The following is a 21,159-nucleotide window of genomic DNA, read 5'->3' on the forward strand; positions in this document are numbered from 1 at the left end:
CGAGTGTAGCGATTGGTCAGAGGGCGTGGCCAAGTTCTGGTGTGATAATTGGCTGCCGCTACTAGCAGGAGGGCGATGATAGGTTGTTGAGAGAGCGGAAGGTTTGAATGGTCAGGCCTCTGGCTGTTGGCTTTGCCTTCAGGCCATTTCCAGAGAGAAGCATCAAAGCTACGAAGAAGCAATTTTAACCCAAAAAGCGGCTTCTGTTCCTCAGTTTCTAGCTTTCCGTCCAGTCTTGCAGGAGGTTTTTTCCTCTCACAAATTCAAGTCGGCATTTAAACTTAAGGTAAAGCCGGGAGCTGTGTCCGCCCGGGAATCTCGGATACCCAATTGTCCCTGCAGGGTTCATTCGGACCGGAGGTCCGTATAGCCTCATCTCGTTAGATCCGTTTCTTCGGGTCTAGCATGTGAAACTGCGTGGTCCGGATCAAGCCAGTCCTTCGTTCCATCTCTGAAGTCCTGAGCTTGCCTGACGTCTTTTAACAAGCTCAGGACTTGAGCAGCTGCAGTGGTAACATTCTTGGAGGTTATACGGGGATGGTCCTCCACGCGGGCGCAGCCGGGCCCTGGAAAGGGTGGAGAGGGCTGGAGTTGTTGAATATCTGGAGTGTTCTTCTCCTAGACAGCCCCACCTCCCTCGGCGAAGACTCTGAAGTCATGTCTACAGGACCCTTTCCACCGGCAAATGAAGAGGGAAGTTTTGTTTCAGCACCCAGTTTAGGTCCAAACAAGGAAGATTGTTACAGCTACTTTTGGAGAGAAACACTTCTTTTACCATCCGTTCAGATTTCCCTGAATCTCCGGGAGACAGACTCCATAACTCGGCCAACCTAAGCATTCTGTCAGGGTAAAGTTATTCTTTAAAAAAAATTTATTGTTAATTTTGGGGTGTGTGTGTGGTTGTGGTGTGAGCTACCTGAAGTGGGAGCTGGGGTGGGTGGGAACCTAAGAAGTGCAGTCTTCTAGAGAAGAACATCAAGTTCTTAATCACTGAACCATCTCTCCCGTCTGTAAATTAAATTTTTATTTTTACACCTTATCTTTGATTTTATGAACAAGTTTGTTTGGTCCAGGGTTTAAGTTTCAACGATGACCTTGAACTATATGACTCCTGGATTTATCTCTGACTTTTCTGAGTAGGGATGGCTTGGTGGAGTATGTTTGGGATCTCACCATTCTGGAGGCTGAGACAAGGCTGAGATCAACAGAGCGGGGCGTTAGTGACGCACGCCTGTAATCCCAGCACTCTGGGAGGCAGAGGCAAGCTGATTTCTGAGTTCGAGGCCAGCCTGGTCTCCAGAGTGAGTTCCAGGACAGCCAGGGCTACACAGAGAAACCCTGTCTCGGAAAAAAACCAAAAAACAAACAAACAAACAAAAAACCTGAAAACAACAAAAAAAGGATGATCAACAGGTTCAAGGCCAGCCTGGGCTACTAGTGAATTCCAGGACAACTAGTGGGCTATAGTGTGAGACCCTATTGCAAACAGAAAAATAACAAGAAGAAAAAATTAATTTTCTTTCTTACCAGGAATACCAGGAATAATCTTTTCCTGTAATGTCAGAATCAAAGTGCTATCTAGGAAAATTTCTAAAACTCTTATTAGTGGGTTATATGAGTTGTCACTTTTATTGTATTAGTGTTAAATTCTGATCCGTGCTGTCTTTAGACTTCATTAGCAAATGAGTATTGAGAAGGAGTAGAGATTCCAGGGAGAAATTTGAGTTTATATGTGCATCGGTGAACAGGATAGGCAGTCGGGGGTTAAGATCCTATTCACTGGGCAAGTGGGGTGTGAAGGCACCTGTGACAAGCCCAATGACGTGCGTCAGGCCCCATGTCCTATTACAAGCCGGCTTCCGACCTCCACACACAAGTATGTGTGCACACAATAAATAAAATGTAAAAATTGTTAAAAGTGATCTCTTTAGATTCTCATTAGATAACTCCTATCTCAGTGTGTTGGTGAAAAGAAAATGAGGCTCACAGTATTGAAACAGATGAAAAGTGGAGCATTCTTCTCAACCCAATCTGAGCCCATTTGTTTGGATACTGTTTAGTTTTTTGTGATAGTAATTGAGAGAGAGTCAAATAAAAGCCTGATCTCTACCTTTTAAGGATAGTACACCCTGATGGGAATCTTGGTATGTTTTTATGTCTCAACAGAGGAACCCCAAAATGTTGTCTTGACCTTTCTAATCTTAGCAATGGAGAGATGTCTGCTTCTCAGCTTACTACTTCTGCTGACCTTGAGGAAAACGGTAGGGATACAGTCTTTAAAAAGTAACTTTAAAATGTATATTTGTTAATTTTTTTATGTGTATAAATGTTTTGTATGCGTGTGTGTGTATGTGCCCTACGTGTGTGCCTGGTGGCCTCAGAAGCCAGAAGAAGAACTAGATCCTCTGGAACTGGAATTACAGACTGTTGTGAGCTACCATAGGATGCTGGGTATTGAAGAGCAGCTATCTTGTGGGTGCTGGGTTTTTTGGAAGAGCAGCAAATGCACCTAACTGCTAAGCATCTCTTGGGCTGGAGAGATGGTTCTGCCTTTTAAGACTAAGGCTTACAACTTAAGGAAGAAAAAAAAAACTTTTCAAAGAGAGGATATGGTAATAGGATAGAAATAGAAGATGGTGAAAGTAGGAAAATGCTACGTAAAACCTGGTATGTCAACTTACGTAAGCCCAGGACTTGGGAGGCCAAGGCCAGCCAGAGTTACAGAGCAATTACTAGACCAGGGCTGCCACGTACCAAAGCCCTGACAGAACACTGCCTACAAGTAGGAATTTTGAGGTAAGATAATTATTTTAGTTAAATGATGAATGGAAAAAGAAAATAACAATAATAGAAGTTGCTTTGCATTAGAAAAACTTCAAGAAGGAATATACTTTGTTGACTGAGTAATGTTGGCTATGAAAGTAAAGTTTTTATTATTTATTATTATCATTATTATTGTATCCCAATTTAATCTCGAAGAAGCAAAGAAACTGGCATTAAAAATATAAGACCCAGGCCGGGCGGTGGTGGCACACGCCTTTAATCACAGCACTTGTGGAGGCAGAGACAGGCAGATTTCTCAGTTCGAGGCCAGCCTGGTCTACAGAGTGAGTTTCTAGGACAGCAGGGCTATAGAGAGAACCCTGTCTCGAAAAAAAAACAAAACAAAACAACAACAACAACAAAAACAAGACCCTAAATTCAATCCTTACTACCCCGCCACGCATAAGAGAAAAAATAGTTTGTCAAGGTGTGTTGTTAACACTAATTCTTAGGTGTGCTTCTTTTTCTTTGTCTAAAGTTAAAAAAAACTTTGCTAGTAAACCGTCTGGAATTTGCTCTAGTTTCAGATTTCCCAGGTAACCACTTTTCTGTTTGTTTTCTTGGGGGAGGGGAGAAGTTGGGGGCCTGAGACAGTGTCTTATGTAGCTTCAAACTTACTGGGTAGCTTTTGAACTTCTGATCTACCTAATTTTACCTTGAAAGTGCTAGAATTTAGGCATATTTGTGCCAACCACAACTAGCTTTTTTTTTTAAGGCATATTAGTTCCTACATGTACACTGCGTGTATGCTTAATGTGTACTTAGGGCCTGAAAAGGCTAGAAGGTGCCATATCCCTTGGACGTAGAGTTAGAAATGGGTAGGGGCAGCGCCACATGGCATTGGAAACCAAACCTGGGTCCTCTGAAAGAGCAGGAAGTGCTCTCAACCTCTGAGCCATCCTCTGGCTCAGTCAATTCCCCCCTCCCCTGAGACAGGGTTTCTCTGTATAGCCCTGACTGTCCTGGAGCTCACTTTGTAGGACTAGGCTGGCCTTGAACTCAGAAATCCCCCTTGCTTCTGCCTCCCAAAGTGCTGGGATTAAAGGCGTGCACCAACACCACCACCACCACCACCACCACCACCACCACCCAGCTTCAGTTAATATTTTTAAAAAATTATTAGCTTGGCAGTGGTGGCGAACTATTTTTAATCCCAGCACGCTGGAGGGTAGAAGCAGACAAATCTTTGAGTTCAAGGCCATCCTGGTTTATCAGAGCTATACAGAGAAACTGTCTTGAAAAACAAAACAGCTGGGCAGTGGTGGCCGCTTTAATCCTAGCATTTGGGAAGCAGAGGCAGGCAGATTTCTGAGTTTGAGGCCAGCTGGTCTACAGAGTGAGTTTCAGGACAGCCAGGGCTACACGGAGAAATCCTGGTCTCAAAAAAACCAAAAAAAAAAAAAAAAGAAGATGAAAGAAAGAAAGAAAGAAAAGGAAGAAGGAAGGAAGGAAGGAAGGAGGAAGGAAGGAAGGAAGGAAAGAAAGAAAGAAAGAAAGAAAGAAAGAAAGAAAGAAAGAAAGAAAGAAAGAAAGAAAAGAAAGAAAGAAAAAAGAAAGGGGAAAGAAGAAAGAAAGGAAAGAAAGAAAGAAAAGAGAAGAAAGAAAGAAAGAAAGAAAGAAAGAAAGAAAGAAGAAGAACACGAACAAGTTATTGTTATTAATGTGTGTTTCTGTGGTGGTGGTTGCATAACAAACTATGGGAAACTGGTGTGTGCCACCATGGTTTTATACAGAGGTGAGGATTGAACTGAGGGCATCTGTACATGCTGGGCAAACACTACCAAGTGAGCTTTTATCCCCAGCCTGGGGTTCTTCACATCTGATTGCAGACTCCTTGGATTTGTCAGGACCGCAGGATGTGCAGTTAACTGGCAAGTAAGTTCTGCTGTTAGACGCTCTGTATGCTGTAGCCTTCCCATATGAATCACGGGGTGTTCTCCTGTGTGGGACTCTGCACACTATGAAGTGGTTTACGTTGGATATTAGTGGGTTTGGAGATTCTGACTTGACAGCTTTTAAGTTTTCCAGTTCTAAATATGTATTGTGAAATCCAGGCTATTTTAAACCAGCATACATGGAAATCTCTTGTTTTTACCTGAAGGAAAGTGGTGCACTACACTCCAGTCAGGGCTTCTCTTTGCACGTGAAAAGTGCTCAATTTTAGTGGCTAAGGTTACATGGTGGGAATGAGACTGGGTTTCTGGTGGCTACTATTTCACTAGCTGGGACCCACAGCATCTTTAATGCATTGGATTGTACTTTCTTTATTCATATGAGGTAACTAAAGCTCTTATTAAGAACAGCTATTGCAAAGATTAAATAAAAAATGAGAGGCTGGGCTATATGAGACATTGTCTCAAACAAAACAAAATACCATCCAGCCCAAAAATAAAAACATACTCTAACCAGAACCAGGTAATATGGTTTATATTCGTAATCCCAAGACTCTGTGGGAGATGAGAATCAGAAGATCAAGGCTGGCCTTAGCTACATAAAAAGCCTGAGGCCAGCCTGGGCTATGTGAAATCCTATCTGAACCTCACCTCCCACCTCTATCCCCACCCCACCCAAGAAAAGAAAAACAAAACAGGTATCCAGCACATACCAAACATTTTGTTTGTTGCTATAACTATTATGGAGTCTCTTCTGGAGATTCAAAAATAGTTAGCCAGGGGGTTTACAAAAAAAAAAAAAAAAAAAAGTAAGCCAGCAGTGGGAGGTGCCCTTTGGTGGTAGAATGTTTAACTAGGCCCTAGGTTCCATCCCTAGCACTAAAACTTGAAGAAAAGATAAACTCCCCTTTGGTGCATGGTTATCTTGTATAGTTATGCTAGTGAACTGAGGGCCTTTCCCCCCAGGACACCACTAAGACTTGGATATCTAATACCCTGAATATTGTTGGAAGACACATAGAATCATAAAGATTGGGGCCCCTTGCACAGATGAAACTGGGGTGCCCCAAGCACTGAAGAACCAAAGTGAATATGGGGACTATCTGACTACTGCTTGTTTTTGTTTTAACCTCAGGGATTTTCACCAGGACCTTACGAAAGGCATCTCAGTGAGTAGACCTCCCTCCCTTTCTCTTTCTCCCTCCCTCTCTTCCTTTCTCCTTGTCTTTCTGTTAAGAGAGGGCCTCACTGTGCTTCCTAGCTGGGCTGGAACAGCCGTTGAGCACTGACTGAAGGCATGTCTCACCAAGCCTGGGTTTTCCCTCTTGACTTTGGTTAGTCTTGACTTTGGTTAGGTCTCTCGGGTGGGCGGCAGAGGCTTCACACAGGTGCCCCCCCCCATGCCGTGGCCGGTGGATACTCTGTAGACAATGTCTTTTAGGTGCAGCTCCTTTGTAGTACGCCACATGCTTTGGATCCTGGCCACAGAAGGAAGGGCGCAAAGCGTAGCACATCTGCACATAAAGAAAACGTGAGTATGGCTTCCTGAGCCGAGAACTGTCAGCTCTGTTCAGTTTGCCGGGTTAGATCTCAAGTTGCTGCTAATGTCTTGCAAATAACGTGCTTGGAAGTCATCCTGTTGTGTGCCTGCAGGTTCCTGTAATGGACTGCTGAAGTCAGGTTTTGCCTTTCCACGTGGGTCCAGGGATGGAATTCAGGTGTCAGGCTTATATCCCAGCAAGCACTGTTTCCCACTGAACCAGCTCGCTAGCCTTAAGTAATTTTGCTTTGTAAGAACATACATAATATAATTTGTTCATCAATTCTTTGGGGTATTTTCTTGTACTTTTATTGCTAAGGATTGGGTTTGGTCATTCAAACAGCCCTTTCATGTCACTGAGCTATACCCTGCCTTGTCTTGTCCTGAGGATGGATCAGTGTACAGCCCTAGTGCGTGTCAGGCAAGCAGCCTACAGCTCTCTTTTTTGTGTGTTGTTTTTAAGACAGAGTCCATGGGGCTGGGAAGATGGCTCAGTGGTTAAGAGCACTGACTGCTCTTCTAGAAGACCTGGGTTCAATTCCCAGCAACCACATGGCAACTCAAAACTGTCTGTAACTCACAACCTCACATAGAGATATATGCAGGCAAAACACCAATTTACATTAAATAATAATAAATAAATTTTAAAAAAATACAGGGTCCCGTTATCCAGGCTTCCCAAGTAAGTAGGATTACAGAGCTGCACCAGCAGGCTAAACTAAACTTTGGTCTTTGGCTCTTTCAGCATTAGGGACTGCCCAAAAGGCCTCAGGTATCATGAGCAAGCCCTGTCCCTGGACAGTTAGGTTCAGTGTCTGGCCTCCTGTAGCTTTCTATTCTGAGACAGAATGTCCTTAAGTTATGACCTAGAACTTGAGGTCCTGCTTCAGCCTCTTAAGCGGGATTAGATGTGCATGAGCAGGCCCATATTAATTTTTTCTGATTTCTCCTTAGTCAAACTCTTTTGACACTGTCTTGAGGAAGCTAAGGTCCTTTTATATTAGCCTTACACCACCCTTCCCACTTACTACAATAAGTCGTCCACCTAAGATGCTTTTCTAGCCATCTTCTCTGTCCTCTGACCCTTCACCCAGATGAGTGCACATGCTGTAGCAGCTATTCTGTTCTCTTTCATTCCATGTGTGTGAGTATGTCTGTGTGTATGTCTGTGCATCACATTAGTGCAGTGCCCACAGAGCTGGAGGGGTCATTGGATTTTCTGGAACTGGAGTTGCAGATGGTTGTTGGCCACCATGTGGGTGCTGGGAATTGAACCTGGGTCCTCTGTAAGAACAACATGAGCTCTTAGCTACTGAACCCCATCTCCACCCCAACTGTGCTTTTATGCTTTCCTTGTACTAGAGAAGATACACCTGGTTTTAGGTGTTTATAGTCAACTTTAAAAAACTACTATTACTTCTGTCCCTTAAATTTTTTTTAACTACGTTTATTTATTATGTGTGTGTGTCTGTGTATCTCTGTGTGTGTGTGTTTGTGTGCTCATGTGCCCACAGAGGTCAACTTGTCAGAGTGAGTTTGTTCCTTCTGTTTCTTCTGTCACCTCAGTTCCAGGATCAAACACACATTGTCAGGCTTTGTGCCAAGTGTCTTTATTAGCTGAGTCACCTTTCTGTCCCTATTATTACCACTTTAATCTCCCCTTAAAATCACTCTTTAAAATCTCACAATCCAGGACTACAGAGATGGTTCAGTGGTTAAAAGCATGTACTGCTTTTCCAGAGGACTTGAGTTCCCAAAACCCACATGAAGGTTCTACACCCATCTGAAGTCCAGGTCCAGGGTATCGAGTCCCTCTGCCTCTGCAGGCACCAGGGACACATGTGTGTGCAAACAAAACATCCATATACTAAAATAATAAATATTTACAAATAAAATTGCAGATCCCTTCCAAGCAAGCATCTGTGTGTCAGACATCAAATCCACAGCATTATATCTTCAGATACTCTCTAATGATTATGTTTATGTGTTTCCTGAGAGCTATTCATAGTTTGATCAGATATGATATTTTTGGCAGGCCACATTACTGCTTCTCTTCCTGTAGCTGATTTTCCTATTATTTTAAATTTTTCCTATGCAGATAAACACCAGTTTAAAGACATTGGAATGGGAGGCGCCTAGGACCCCAAGGTTTCGAAAAATGCCTGGAGATCTTCTGGCTTCCCCTTGCTGTGAGCCGGTGAGTTACTGATTGATCTAGTGGTAGCAGGAGAATCTCGGGCTGCAGATCAACAGCCGTGGACTCCTGGCTGTCTTTTGGCTTTTCCTAAGCTGCCTTGGCTGAGAAGAGTGTGGGAACAGTAAGCTCAGGCACGGAGGAACTCTGTCTTCTGACAGTTTGGGTTGTTGAAACTATGGGGTGAGAAGTTTTCTTAGCCTTTGGTTTCTTCTTTTCTTTTCCTTTCCTTTTGGGGATTTGAGACAACGTCTCAGTCTGTGGTCCAGGCTATCCCCAAACTCACAACAGTCCTGCTATCTCAGTCTAGGTGCTAGATTAACAAGCATGTGCCACAGTGCACGATGCCCATTTCTTTTCTCGTTTTTGAAATGAGGTTTTCCTGCCCTGCTCAGGTCAGCCTTGGACTCCTCTACTCAAGTCCTCCTCCTCCTCTTGAGTCTCCTCAGTCCTGTAGGTTTCTGCCACCGCAGCAGCTTCTTCTAAGGGTTGTGCAGTTTAATTCCTACATTTATAATGTTGCTATATTTTGAGTCAGTCTTTGTACATGATGTATGTGTTCTGAATAAGGTAAGGACTTCTTATTTTTCCTATTATTTTAAATTTTACTTTTTTCTTTTATTGAGTTAGAATGTGAGCATATAGCTTAGGCTTGCCTCAGACTCTGGATTCTTTTGTTTCAGCCCCTCGACCCGTGGGATCACAGACATGTGCTTTCATACTTGGCCCTAAATAGGTTTCAATATTGTCAGTATACTTGACAGGAAATGAAGTATCTGGGCAGTCCAATTACTACAGTTCCTAAACTGAGTCAAAATCTAAAGCTAGAAGGCCAAGAAGGGATTTCAGAAGATCCAATGGAGTGTTCCCTGGAAAAACAAGATACCAAGGTTCAGTGTTCTGTTACTTTTCATTTTTCAACCTTTCTTCTGCATTTTACTCTGTACATATGTCTGTGTTTCTGTGTGTGCATGCATGTGCATGGCATATATGTGGTGGTCAGAGTACAGTTAGCAAAAGTTAGTTCTCTCCTACCTTGTGGGTCCAAGCAATCAAACTAGGTCACCAGGCCTCACAAATGGAATCATCTCAGTGGCTTTTGGATTTCTGTTGGTTTTGTTTTGTTTTGTTTTGTTTTGTTTTGTTTTGGGATTTTCTATTTTCTTAAAACCCGGGATCTCATTGTGTAGTCCAGGCTGTTGACATTGCTGTTTAGCCCAGAGTGACCTTGAACTGGCAATCTTTCTGTCTTAACCTCCTGAATACTAGAATATATGTGTGCAGTCCTGTGCTACCATACCAACTTTGCTTTTTCATTTTGTTTGTTCGTTTGAGATCAGGTCTCACTCTGAGGCCCAGGCTGTCCTGGAACTCACTTGTAACCAAAGCAGTACTGGAATTCACTGCAGCAGACTAGGCTGCCTTGAAACTCCATGAAATCCTCATCCCTCATCCTCCCAAGGACTAGGATTACAGACATGAGCTTCTACATTTGATCTTAAGTAAATAATATTGTTTGCCTGTTGTACTAGGGCTGTGACAAAACAAACAACAGGCAGAGTCTCAGTGGTGATGCTCACCTGTAATTCCATGACTTCGTAGGTGGAGGCAGAGAGTTGTGAATTAAAGGCCAACCTTGAGTACATAATGAGACCCGATCTCTACGAGGACAATAGGGCTGGAGAGATGGCTCTGCAGTAAAGAGCCCTGGCTGCTGGTCCAGAGGACCACAGTTTGAGTCCAAAAAACTTTTTTTCTTAGGAAAAAAGAAAGATTCTAAGAGATACCTGACAGATAGTGTCTCATTACCATGGAGATCATCCTATTATTGGATGAGACGTTTTGGTCAGTAATTTTAGTAGCTATCAAAGCAATGGCTGTAATAACCTAGCAGGTTTTTGCAAGTGTCTTCCCTGGCACTTCCCACACCACAGGGAGATACTCTGAAGCTGGGTATGCCTTGTCGGTGTGTGTTGGCACCAGAGATAGTCTCTGAGGTGCTTAGCACTGTTTGTTTGTTTGTTTGTTTGTTCGTTCAAGACAGGGTTTCTCTGTATAGCCCTGGCTGACCTGGAACTCACTCTGTAGACCAGGCTGGCCTCGAACTCAGAAATCTACCTGCCTCTGCCTCCCAAGTGCTGGGATTAAAGGTGTGCGCCACCACCTTAGCTTAGCACTTCTGAATTAGCTTTGTGTATTTGAAAATAAGGTGGACAAAAATGGCTTTAAATGCATTTATTTAAATGGAGTAAGTTGTGAAGGGCACCAAGCTGACTAGAGATGTAAGGAGCACAGGAGGCAGGGTGGGCATCCGGATGACTGCACTAGCCACACAACGCACACCCTGTGGAAATTTAAACTTCACGCAACACGGAAACTTAAAGTTATTTGCAGCCTTGGTGATTCATGCTTATAATTCTAGCACTTGGTCTGTTAAGGTTTCCTCAAGCTTGAAGTTAGCCACAATAACAGAGGAATGCCCTCTTTTCACACAAGGCAAATGTGGTGTAATAGAGTTAAGTACTTGGGCTCCAGTTCTTGCCCACTACTAGTGGTAAACTCTTTGCCAGACTACTGTAAACTTCAGTTCTCCCTTTTAAATTGGAGAGCAGGGCCAGCCTGATGATGTATTAATGCCCAACCTCTATCTCTGTTTCTCCCTAAAATAAAGCATGTTGTCGTCTTACCCTTGTGTGCGCGCCAGCACAGGGAAGCAGTGTTTGGTGAAGGACATTGAGTTTTAGTGTATATCTTGAATGCTTACATTTTTTTTTGTTTGTGAAATATACCTCAATAAAATAGAATTTTTTTTTTTTTCTGCTGGGAGTGATGGCACAAGCCTTTAATATCAGCATTTGGGAAGTAGAGGCAGAATAAACTGGAGGCTACTCTGTTCTACATAGTAAGTTCCAGCCCGGCCAGGGGAGGATACGTGGTGAAACCTCCTCTTCTCAGCCCCATGCCCCCAAGAAAAAGAAAAGAGAAAAAGAAAAACTTAAAAGCAGTTTATAATGTTCCACATACTTTATAATTTTTTAAAGGTTTATTTTATGTTTATTTATGTGTTTGTGTAAATATCTGTGTAGGCCTGAAGATTGTGTCAGATCCCGACTTTATTAGTGTCAATAATAACTGTAAGTAGGAGCAACATTCAATAGAAATGATACTAGTATTGCTGTATTTATTATACAGCTAAGGACACTCATAATTTAGAGAAGATTCCTCTAACTGAACTCTACTGATAGTTCAGTTTGGGCCTGGAGATCGTGCTCTGTGGTTAAGAGCACTGACTGGTCAAGAGTTCTTCCAGAGGACACAGGTTCCAGAGGATACAGGTTTGGTTCTTAGCACCTATACTGGTGGTTCACAACTGCCTGTAACTCCAGTTTTAAGGAATCTGATTGCCACTTCTACTCTATGAGCAGCAGACACAAACATGGTGCACAATTCAGGCAAAACATACATAGAATAAAAATGAAATATATATATATTTTTAAGATAGCTTAACTGAGCCGGGCTGTGGTAGTGCATGCTTTTGGTCTCAGCACTTGGGAGGCAGAGGCAGGCGGATTTCTGAGTTCAAGGCCAGCCTGGTCTACAGAGTGAGTTCCAGGACAGCCAGGGCTACACAGAGAAACCCTGTCTCGAAAAACCAAAAAAAAAAAAAAAAAAAAAAATTGGTTTTCCCTTCCACATTCACATAGGTTCTGGGAATTGAACTCAGGTCGCTAGGACCCAGCTAGTACCTTATTTACTGAGTCATCTTGCCAGTCCAAGCCTTGACATCTTTGACATGAGAACTGGAAGTAGTGAGAGTTTTGTCTTTTCAGGACTTAAGTCTAAAGAAGATGGTCCCTCTCTGTGACATGAACACCATTCAGATGGAGGAGGAAGAGTCTGACTCAGAGCTTCTGATTGGTGATTTCTCAAAGGTGTCTTTAGTTGTATATACTCTCCCTCTATTCTCTTCCTCCTTTCTTTCCCAGGATGTGTGTGTGTGTGTGTTGGTTAATACAAATAATGGTAGAAATTGATTACATTTATCCCAAACCTTATCAACCAGAAAAATTATTTTTTGTATTTCTAGACTTTTCTACACAAATTCACACTAGCAAGCAAGTTTTGTATCTATCTTCCACCCCTCAACAACAACAAATCAACAACAAAACTGTGGGATTGTTGAGGCTTTGTATTTCTCTGTTCCTTTGTATCATCTCATTAGGATAAGACACAGTGATAGAGTGCATTTTTTTTTTTTTTTAGAGTATGTGTGAAAGAGAGTGTGTGTATTCGTATCATAATGCCAAAGGGAAGTTTGTGGGAGTTGGTTTTCTCATTCGCTATGTGAGTCCTGGGAATTGAACTCAGGTTTGCAGGCTTGATGGCAGCAGGTACTAATACCCACAGGGCCCTTTATCTGGTCCTGTGGTTTTGTTTTTTTTTTTAAGATAGTATTTCATAGCTCAGAATCCTTCTGCATCAACCTCCCAACTGCCAGGATTACCGATGTCTTCTGACGTGCTTGCACATTTGATCCTTTGGTTTGGGGCATATGGGGTGCTATATATGCTTTAGTGTGCATATACACGTGGAAGCCATAGGTCAGCCTTGGATGCTGTCCCTCAGCGTCACCTGGTATATCTCACTGGCACCTAAGGCTTACAGATAAATGAGACTGACTGGCCAGCAGGCCCAAGGATCCTTGTACCCATGCTTCTCAGCTCTGGGATTACGAATGCATGCCATCGTACAGAAGTTTATTTGATGCTCGGTAGGAACCAAATGCAGGTTGCAATGATTTTACCAGCTGAGCAGTTTACCCAGCTCCATGTTATCATGAACAACAATAGTAAAAGTCTTGTTTATTTTTATTTTTTTAAGCCTCTCTCTCTCTCTCTCTCTCTCTCTCTCTCTCTCTCTCTCTCCTCTCTCTCCTCTCTCTCTCTCTCTCTTTCTCTCTCTCTCTCTCTCTTTTTATTCAGGGTTTGTGTGTGTGGCCCTGGCTGTCCTGGAACTCACTCTGTAGACCTTGCTGGCCTTGTAGGCCCAGTCTGGCCTTGAACTCAGAAATCCACCTGCCTCTGCCTCCCAAGTGCTGGGATTTATAGTGTGTGCCACCAATGCCCAGCTTAAGCCTTCGTGTGTGGGGGGGGGCAGGGGGTGGGGGTAGGTGGGCGGTGGGGTGGGGTGGGGGGTGTGTGTATGTGTGTGAGAGAGGGGGGGGCTTTACATATATATTTGAGTGATCTGTCATCATGCATACAGGAAGAGAGAATGAGATCCCATTACAGATGGTTATGAGCCATTTCTCCAGCCCTGTTTTATATTTTTGTGTGTTTCTCCAGAATATATGTATGGGCAAGTGATCTGGGAAATGAGCATTGGTCCTTGGGAAGAGCAGCAGTGCTGTTCACACTGAGCACAGTCTCCAGCCCCCACCTCATCATGAAGAAGTAAAGGTTTAGCCAGACATGCTGACCTTTCCCACAGACACTCAGGAGGCAGAGGCAGGTGGAGCTCTGTGAGGTCAAGGAAGGCTGCTCACAGAGTGAGTTCCAGGACAGCCAGAGTTACATAGTGAGACTCTCAAACAACAACAGAAATTTTATTTTATGTGTATGGATGTTTTGCTTGCATGTATGTCTGTACACATTTGTGCAGTGTCGTCAGAGGCCAGAAGAGGGTGTCAAGTCTACTGGCACTAAAGCTAGAGGCAGTTTTGACCTGTGTGTGGAGTCTGAAGCCAGACCTTCTGGAGGGACAGCTAGCATCCTTAACCACTGAGCCGTCTCTGCAGACCCTGATTTCATTATTTTCAATGGTTGTTTATTAGTTAGTTAACTTTTTGACCACTCATAATTTCTCTATAAATCCCTTCTTCTTGTGGGATAGATCACTTGGAAAGAACCATAAGAGAATGTTTGTTGTGATGATTGGGTGGGAAATTCCTGTTGTTATTTCAGTTCTTGGGTCTTTCTAGGTGTGTGTGCTGCCAACGGTGCCAGGGAAACACCCGGATCTGAAGTATATCAGCTCAGACACAGTAAGCATGTTTCTGGACATGGTACCTGCTTAGATCATATCATCAGCCACTGGCCTGTGCTCCCAGCACCCACTTCAGTCTGTTTGCCTGTCACTCTGTCCACTCTCATGGGCTCTTACACAACTGAAGTTGTATTAAAGGGTTCCTTTGTATCTTTTCTTTCTTTTTTAAGAAAGAAGTATTTATTTGTTTTATGTATATGAGTACATGGTAGCTGTCTTCAGACACACCAGAAGAGAGCATTGGAACCCGTTACAGATGGTTGTGAGCCACCATGTGGTGGCTGGGAATTGAACTCAGGACCTCTGGAAGAGCAGTCAATGCTCTTAACTGCTGAGCCATCTCTCCAGCCCTTCTTTGTATCTTTTCTATCTTTTTTTTTTTTTTTTTTTTTTGACAGTGTTTCTCTGTGTAGCTCTGACTATCCTGGAACTCATTCTGTAGACCAGGGTGGCTTTGAACTCAGAGATCTGCCTGCCTCTGCCTCCCAGATACTGGGCTTAAAGGTGTGTACCACCACCGCCCAGCTCCAATTTCTGTCTTTTTAAAATTTTTAGTTAAGGGGCTAAATAGGTGGCTCAGCAGTTAAAAGCACCAGATGTTCTTCCAGAGGTCCTGAATTCAGTTCCTAGCAACCACATGGTGGCTCACAACTGTCTGTAATAGGATCTGAAACTCTCCTCTGACACAAAGGTATACATGCAGCTAGAGCACTCATATACAAAAATTAAATAAGTCTTTTCAAAAAAAATTTTAATTAAACAACTGATTTATTATTATAAAGGAAAGGGAAATGTAAAAAGAATAAAAAAGAAACCACTCAGTTGGGGTCTCAAAGCAGCCATGATTTCTGATTTTCATGTTAACAATCTCTCTCTAACACACACACACACACACACACACACACACACACACACACACACACACGATGGCTCTCCTCTTGAGACAGTGTCTGACTCTCCTTCATCCTGACTGGTTGTAAATCACTATGTGTTTGAGAGGAGGTGGCTAATGGCTTCAGATCTCGGAGCCTTCGCTCGCTCGGCCTCCTGTGTGCTGGATGACAGGCAGGTACGGCCACACCTGCTGAGGAGAGCTGGCAGTGCTGCAGGGCAGAAGGAGCAGGCTTGGTGTATGCGTTGTACCTCTGAAGGCACTCCAGCCTCCTACGCTCCTCCTCCAGACAGGATCTAGCCTGGAACTTAGAGTGCAGACCAGATTCGCCATTGTAGAGATCCGCCTACCCATTTTATACAAGATAGAGTAACGATGAACTTGGAGTGTTGCAGTTAGTTTGGTGAGATAATTGTAAGCAACCAAGGTGAGGCTAGCCAGGGCTACATAGAAAAAAAAAAAAAGCCAGGTGGTGGTGGCGGCAGCTGCACATACCTTTAATCCCAGCTCTTGGGAGACAGGATGGCAGATTCTGTAAGTTTGAGGCTAGCATGGTCTGCGGAACAGTTCCGAGACAACCAGGGCTACACAAAGTAATCCTGCCTCAAAAACAGAAAGCAAACAAACAAAAATCTGTGTTATTTTAATAGCTATGTAATTTGTTATGCCAGAATATGCAGTTTGTTTAACTAAACCCCTCTTAATGGATGTTTGAGTTCTTTGTAATATTTCAGAATCCTAAGATAATGCCAAGATGAATATCAATTTGTATACTTTTACTTAAGGTGTTAGAAGGAATTGGAGATGGTGGTACATGCTTATAAGCCCAGCAGTTAGGAGTTGTGGCCAAGAGTTCAAAACCATCCTCTGGTACATAGTGTGTTTGATGACAGCCTGGGCTACTTAAGACTTATATCACAAAACAAAGATTTGAAGTATAATTCCATGTATTTTGTATGTATTTACAAAGTTCTCTTTGGAAAGGCTGGACTAGTTTTTCTTCAGGACGTCCTCTTACATCAGGTTGTCTTACCAATTCTACCTCTACTACTGCTCTGCTCCTCGGGTGTCTGCTGAGAGGCTGTCAGGCATGCTTTCTTCTAGATAGATAACCTCGGTCTCAGCCTTCGGGTCGTCTACACAGGCCATAGATAACCTTGGTATCATTTGGATTGACCCTTGACACAGGGTCCATCTCACGCTCATATGTGGGATTAGGCTTCATCCACTTGCCTTGTTGCAGATACAGGCTACATTGGGAAGTTGTGCATACAGCACAGTCCTGGGTGACTAGTGGGGATGTGCAGAAGGGAGGTGTGGCTCCTCTCACAGAGCAACAGTGAATGGATAATTAATCATCCTTTGTGCGCAGGTGGCTGCTTTGCTGTCTGGAAAGTTTCAGAGCGTGATCGAGAGGTTTTATATCATTGATTGCCGCTATCCGTATGAGTACCTGGGAGGACACATCCTGGTAAGTGACATCGTGAGCGTTGGGAAAGGAGAGGCAGGCTGCAGATAAGAGAGTGAGCAAAGGGTCCTGTGAGCTCTAGCCTAGGCCAGAGATGATACATTCAGACCTCATCAAAGGAAGTCCTTATCCCCACTGTAATCCTGTGTACCTTGAGCAATCCCTTTCCCTCCTTGACAGTCTCCCTCTTTACTGTGGGGGCCTAGGAAACCTGAAAGCCATCCAGAAACCAGGAAGCACTTTGCAAACATTTGTCGTTCACAAACAGTTCAGTTTATCCTGTACTCTGGGTGGCTCTGTGAGTATTTATTGAGCAGCCACATACCAAACTCTGTGCCTAACCCTGGAGGAGATACAGAGGGAGGTTCCCACCCTGGAATCCTTGTTGCCTGGTTTTTCTGGCCTCAATGTCCCAGAAAAGTCTGCCAGTTGTTCCCGAGTACTGACGGCACACAAATCCTTGAGGAATACTTGCTAACATTCTTTTCTACAGGGAGCCTTAAACCTCCACAGTCAGAAGGAACTACATGAGTTCTTTCTGAGGAAGCCTGTTGTTCCTCTGGACATCCAGAAAAGAGTCATCATTGTGTTCCTCTGTGAATTCTCCTCAGAGAGAGGCCCCCGAATGTGAGTGTCTGCATGAGCTAAAGCCAGAGATGCAAACAGACCCTGAGCAAGACCTGGCACAGCAGAGATGAACCTCAACTCCACGAGTGTTAGGGTGATTGGTGGAATGTGTTCCTATAGCTCAGAAGTTTGAGCACTAAAGCAAAGAACTGGGCCGAGTGCTTGCCTGGAATACATAGTCCTTGGGTTTGATTCCCAATATTGGATAACGCTGGGTGTAATTACACACACCTATAATCCCAATGCAGGAAAGTAAGGGAGTCATGGTGTTTCAGGGATATACAAGCAGGAAGATCAGAAATTTAAGGTCTAGATCGCCTGGGCTAGAGACCCTATCTCAAAAAAAGATCCAGACATGGTGGTCCATGCCTATAATCAGAGCACTCGGGAGTCTGAGGCAGATAGATTACTGAGTTTAAGACCTGCCTGGTCTACATAGTAAAACCCTGTCTCAAAAACTCAAGCCAGGCATGGTAGTGCACGCCTGTAATCCCAGCACTTGGGAGGCAGAGGCAGGCGGATTTCTGAGTTCTAGGCCAGCCTGGTTTACAGAGTGAGTTCCAGGACAGCCAGGGCTACACAAAGAAACCCTGTCTCAAAAAACCAAAAATAAAATATAATAATAATAAGAAGAAGAAGAAGAAGAAAGAAAGAAAGAACCAAACGATCAAAACCCCATGTAAACACACACAAAGGGATTTTGGGGGTGAAGTTTCAATAGAGGAAAGGGAAAGGAGTGTCACTGGGCCTTGATTCATAAACATGGTAAGAAGTTGTATGTGTTGGGGTGGTGGCTATGGATTAAACCTGTGTCTTCTGTGTACTCCATGGTACTCAGCCACTGACCCAGCACTGAAGGTCCTTCAAGGGAGTTCCTCACAGTCTGCTCTTCCCCTTCCTCCTTCCCTCCCACCCACTGAGGCTTCCTCTGTCCAACCCATCTCTGGGTTTTCTTTACAGGTGCCGTTCTCTGAGAGAAAAAGACAGGGCTCTGAACCAGTACCCAGCACTGTACTACCCTGAGCTGTATATCCTCAAAGGGGGCTACAGAGATTTCTTCCCAGAATATATGGTAAAAGGGTGTGGGAGACCTCAGCTATGGTGGGAGGGGTGCTCCAGCTCAGCTTTAGCATGCCATCTCCAGGGATGTAAAGCAGTTCAGAGAAAACTTGTTCCTCAGGCACAGTGAGCAGTATCTCTTCTCCTTAGTAGGTGGCGCTCAGGAGCCTGAGCAATCGCTGTCCCATCTGCCCGTCCCTTTCAGGAGCTATGTGAACCACAGAGCTACTGTCCTATGCTTCACCTGGACCACCAGGCTGAGCTGCTGAGCTGGCGGAGCCAGAGCAGAGCCCAGGAAGGGGAGCGGCAGCTGCAGGAACAGATCGCCCTCCTGGTGAAGGATGTGAGCCCACAGCAGCGACTATGACGTGGCAGTGAAGACACTACAGACACTGAACAGAAGGAGTCATTTTCCATGCTGCTAATCCCATGATTGTGTCTGCAAGCACAGGCATAGCCAGGCATGCTGCAAACGCCTTTAGTCCTAGCACTAAGGAGGCAGAGGCAGGAGGATCTTTGACTTTGAGGCCAGTCTGGTCTACATGTGACCCTGTCTCAAAAACAAAACAAACCCCATTAAACAAAACCCTCTAGATGTCTGTAAGCCAACAACCTGTCGTGCTGACAAGCTCCCCTGAGGATGGGCTTGGTTTCTGTGGAGCTGTTGGCTGAGTTCTAGATGATGAGCAGAGAAGTTTGCATTGCTTTTGAGAGTTCATAGACTCCTCTTCCCGGCCTGCCATATCTTGCCACAAGCAGCTCCTCTGCACAGGCTTCTGGCTTATTGAGGGCATAGCTTACATTCTTTGTATTTTCTTCCCTTTCTCAGCCTCTTTCCTCAAATGGGAAAGTAAAATCAAAGTGACTGGGAGCCCCGTCTCTTCCTGGAAGATCTGCATAGGGAGAATAGTCCTGAGGGGAGACTCCATGAAGGGCTAGCCTGTCACAAGAGCGCTGAGTCAGCTTGCACACCACAAACAGTTAAGAAATAGAGTCAGGCCGTGCAGTGGTGGTGCACGCCTTTAATCCCAGCACTTGGGAGGCAGAGGCAGGTAGATTTCAGAGTTCAAGGCCAGCCTGGTCTATAGAGTGAGTTCCAGGATAGCCAGGGTTACACAAAGAAACCCTGTCTCAAAAAACACACACACAAAAAAGAAAGAAAAAGAAAGAAAGAAAGAAAGAAAGAAAGAAAGAAAGAAAGAAAGAAAGAAAGAAAGAAAAAAGAAAAATATAGTCAGGCTGGGGAGATGCCCCATTGAGTGGGTAAGGCGGCTGCACAAGGCTCTGAGTTCTAGACCTAGGGAGCTAATAGGAAGCTGTCCACTCTACTGTGCATCTGTAATCCTAGTAATCCTTACCAGGAGAAGAGAGGTGGGGACAGAAGCCATGGAAACTCTCAGGCCAACTAACCTAGCATAGACCATGTCTAAAAATAGAAGATGAAGACCAACACCTGAGGTTAATCCCCTGACCTCCTCATATACGTGCACACACACAAATACAGGTCTGTGAGACCTCGAGTATAAACTGATAATGCTGAAGTTCTTCAGTATTCAAGTTTAGAGCCTGGACCCTCAACCTCATATGAATTTGAAATTAAAAAAAAAAAAAAAGATGCCTGGCAGTGGTGGTGCACGCCTTTAATCCCACCAAGTGAGTTCCAGGACAGCCAGGGCTATACTGAGAAACCCTGTCTCAAACACAAACAAAAAAATCTAAAAAACTTAGAAAAGAAAATAAAAAAGATGGTGTGTGTTTTAGTGGCACTTATGCTAAAAGTGGAACAAAAGCATGGCCCCTGCAAGGATGGTCTGCAGAGGATGTGTGTGTGTGTGTGTTTAATTCATGACTCCAGATTTTAAGCCAGAAGTGAGGTTCTTGAGTTTTAAAAGTTTCTGCCAGCCTGGTCTACAGAGTGAGTTCCAGGACAGCCAGGGCTATACAGAGAAACCCTGTCTCAAGAAACAAAAAGCTTTCTGCCCACTGTAAGTGCCTATAGTGAGTACTTGGTGAGTGGGACCCCGGAAGAGCTGGGTTCAAGGTCACACTCAGCTCCTGCCAGTGCAGAGCCGGCCTCAGCTGTGTGAGACCGTCTTACAAAAGAAAGTCAAAATCTTCCCTTTTCAGGTATTGATGCACCTTGGGCATAGTAACAATTGCTCTGGACCTAAATCCAAGCTTCGACTGTATTCTTGAGCTGAACTTAGTGCTACATATTTGTATCTCTACAATGCCAAGGCAGGACAGTGCTGGTTGTTTAGTCTCCAACCTGGAGAAAGTGTCCTGGGTTTAAGATGTAACTGAGTTCCACTACAAGATACATAGTCTGTGGTGAACTTTTGCATTGTCTTATTTTAATTTTAAGATTATTTTATGTGTATGAGTTTTTTCCTTGCTTGTATGTATGTGTACATACATACATACCACTTATGTGCCTGGTGCCTGCAGAGGCCATCATAAGACACTATATGCCCTGGAACTGGAGTTAAAGATTGTGAGTTGTTGGGCTGGAGAGATGGCTCAGTGGTTGAAGTACTGGCTGCTCTTCCGAAGGTCCTGAGTTCAAATCCCAGCGGTCACATGGTGGCTCTCATCTGTAATGGGATCTGACACCATTTT

General features: G+C 44.0%; 1 protein-coding gene across 1 annotated transcript; it reads left to right on the forward strand.

Annotated features, from left to right (window-relative positions):
* The first annotated feature begins 233 nt into the window (after positions 1–233).
* On the forward strand, positions 234–19,707 carry Cdc25c (cell division cycle 25C). Its single transcript, XM_052201407.1, is given in 15 exon segments — positions 234–286; positions 627–712; positions 715–847; positions 2,167–2,261; positions 4,653–4,698; positions 5,851–5,884; positions 6,157–6,246; positions 8,354–8,452; positions 9,214–9,339; positions 12,280–12,381; positions 14,430–14,492; positions 16,759–16,857; positions 17,348–17,481; positions 18,442–18,553; positions 18,746–19,707. Coding segments are annotated over 14 exon segments (1,350 nt in total). The 5' UTR covers positions 234–286; positions 627–657; the 3' UTR covers positions 18,908–19,707.
* The last annotated feature ends 1,452 nt before the right edge of the window (positions 19,708–21,159 follow it).

Source organism: Apodemus sylvaticus, chromosome 13, assembly GCF_947179515.1.
Source record: "Apodemus sylvaticus chromosome 13, mApoSyl1.1, whole genome shotgun sequence".
Taxonomy (NCBI): Eukaryota; Metazoa; Chordata; class Mammalia; order Rodentia; family Muridae; genus Apodemus; species Apodemus sylvaticus.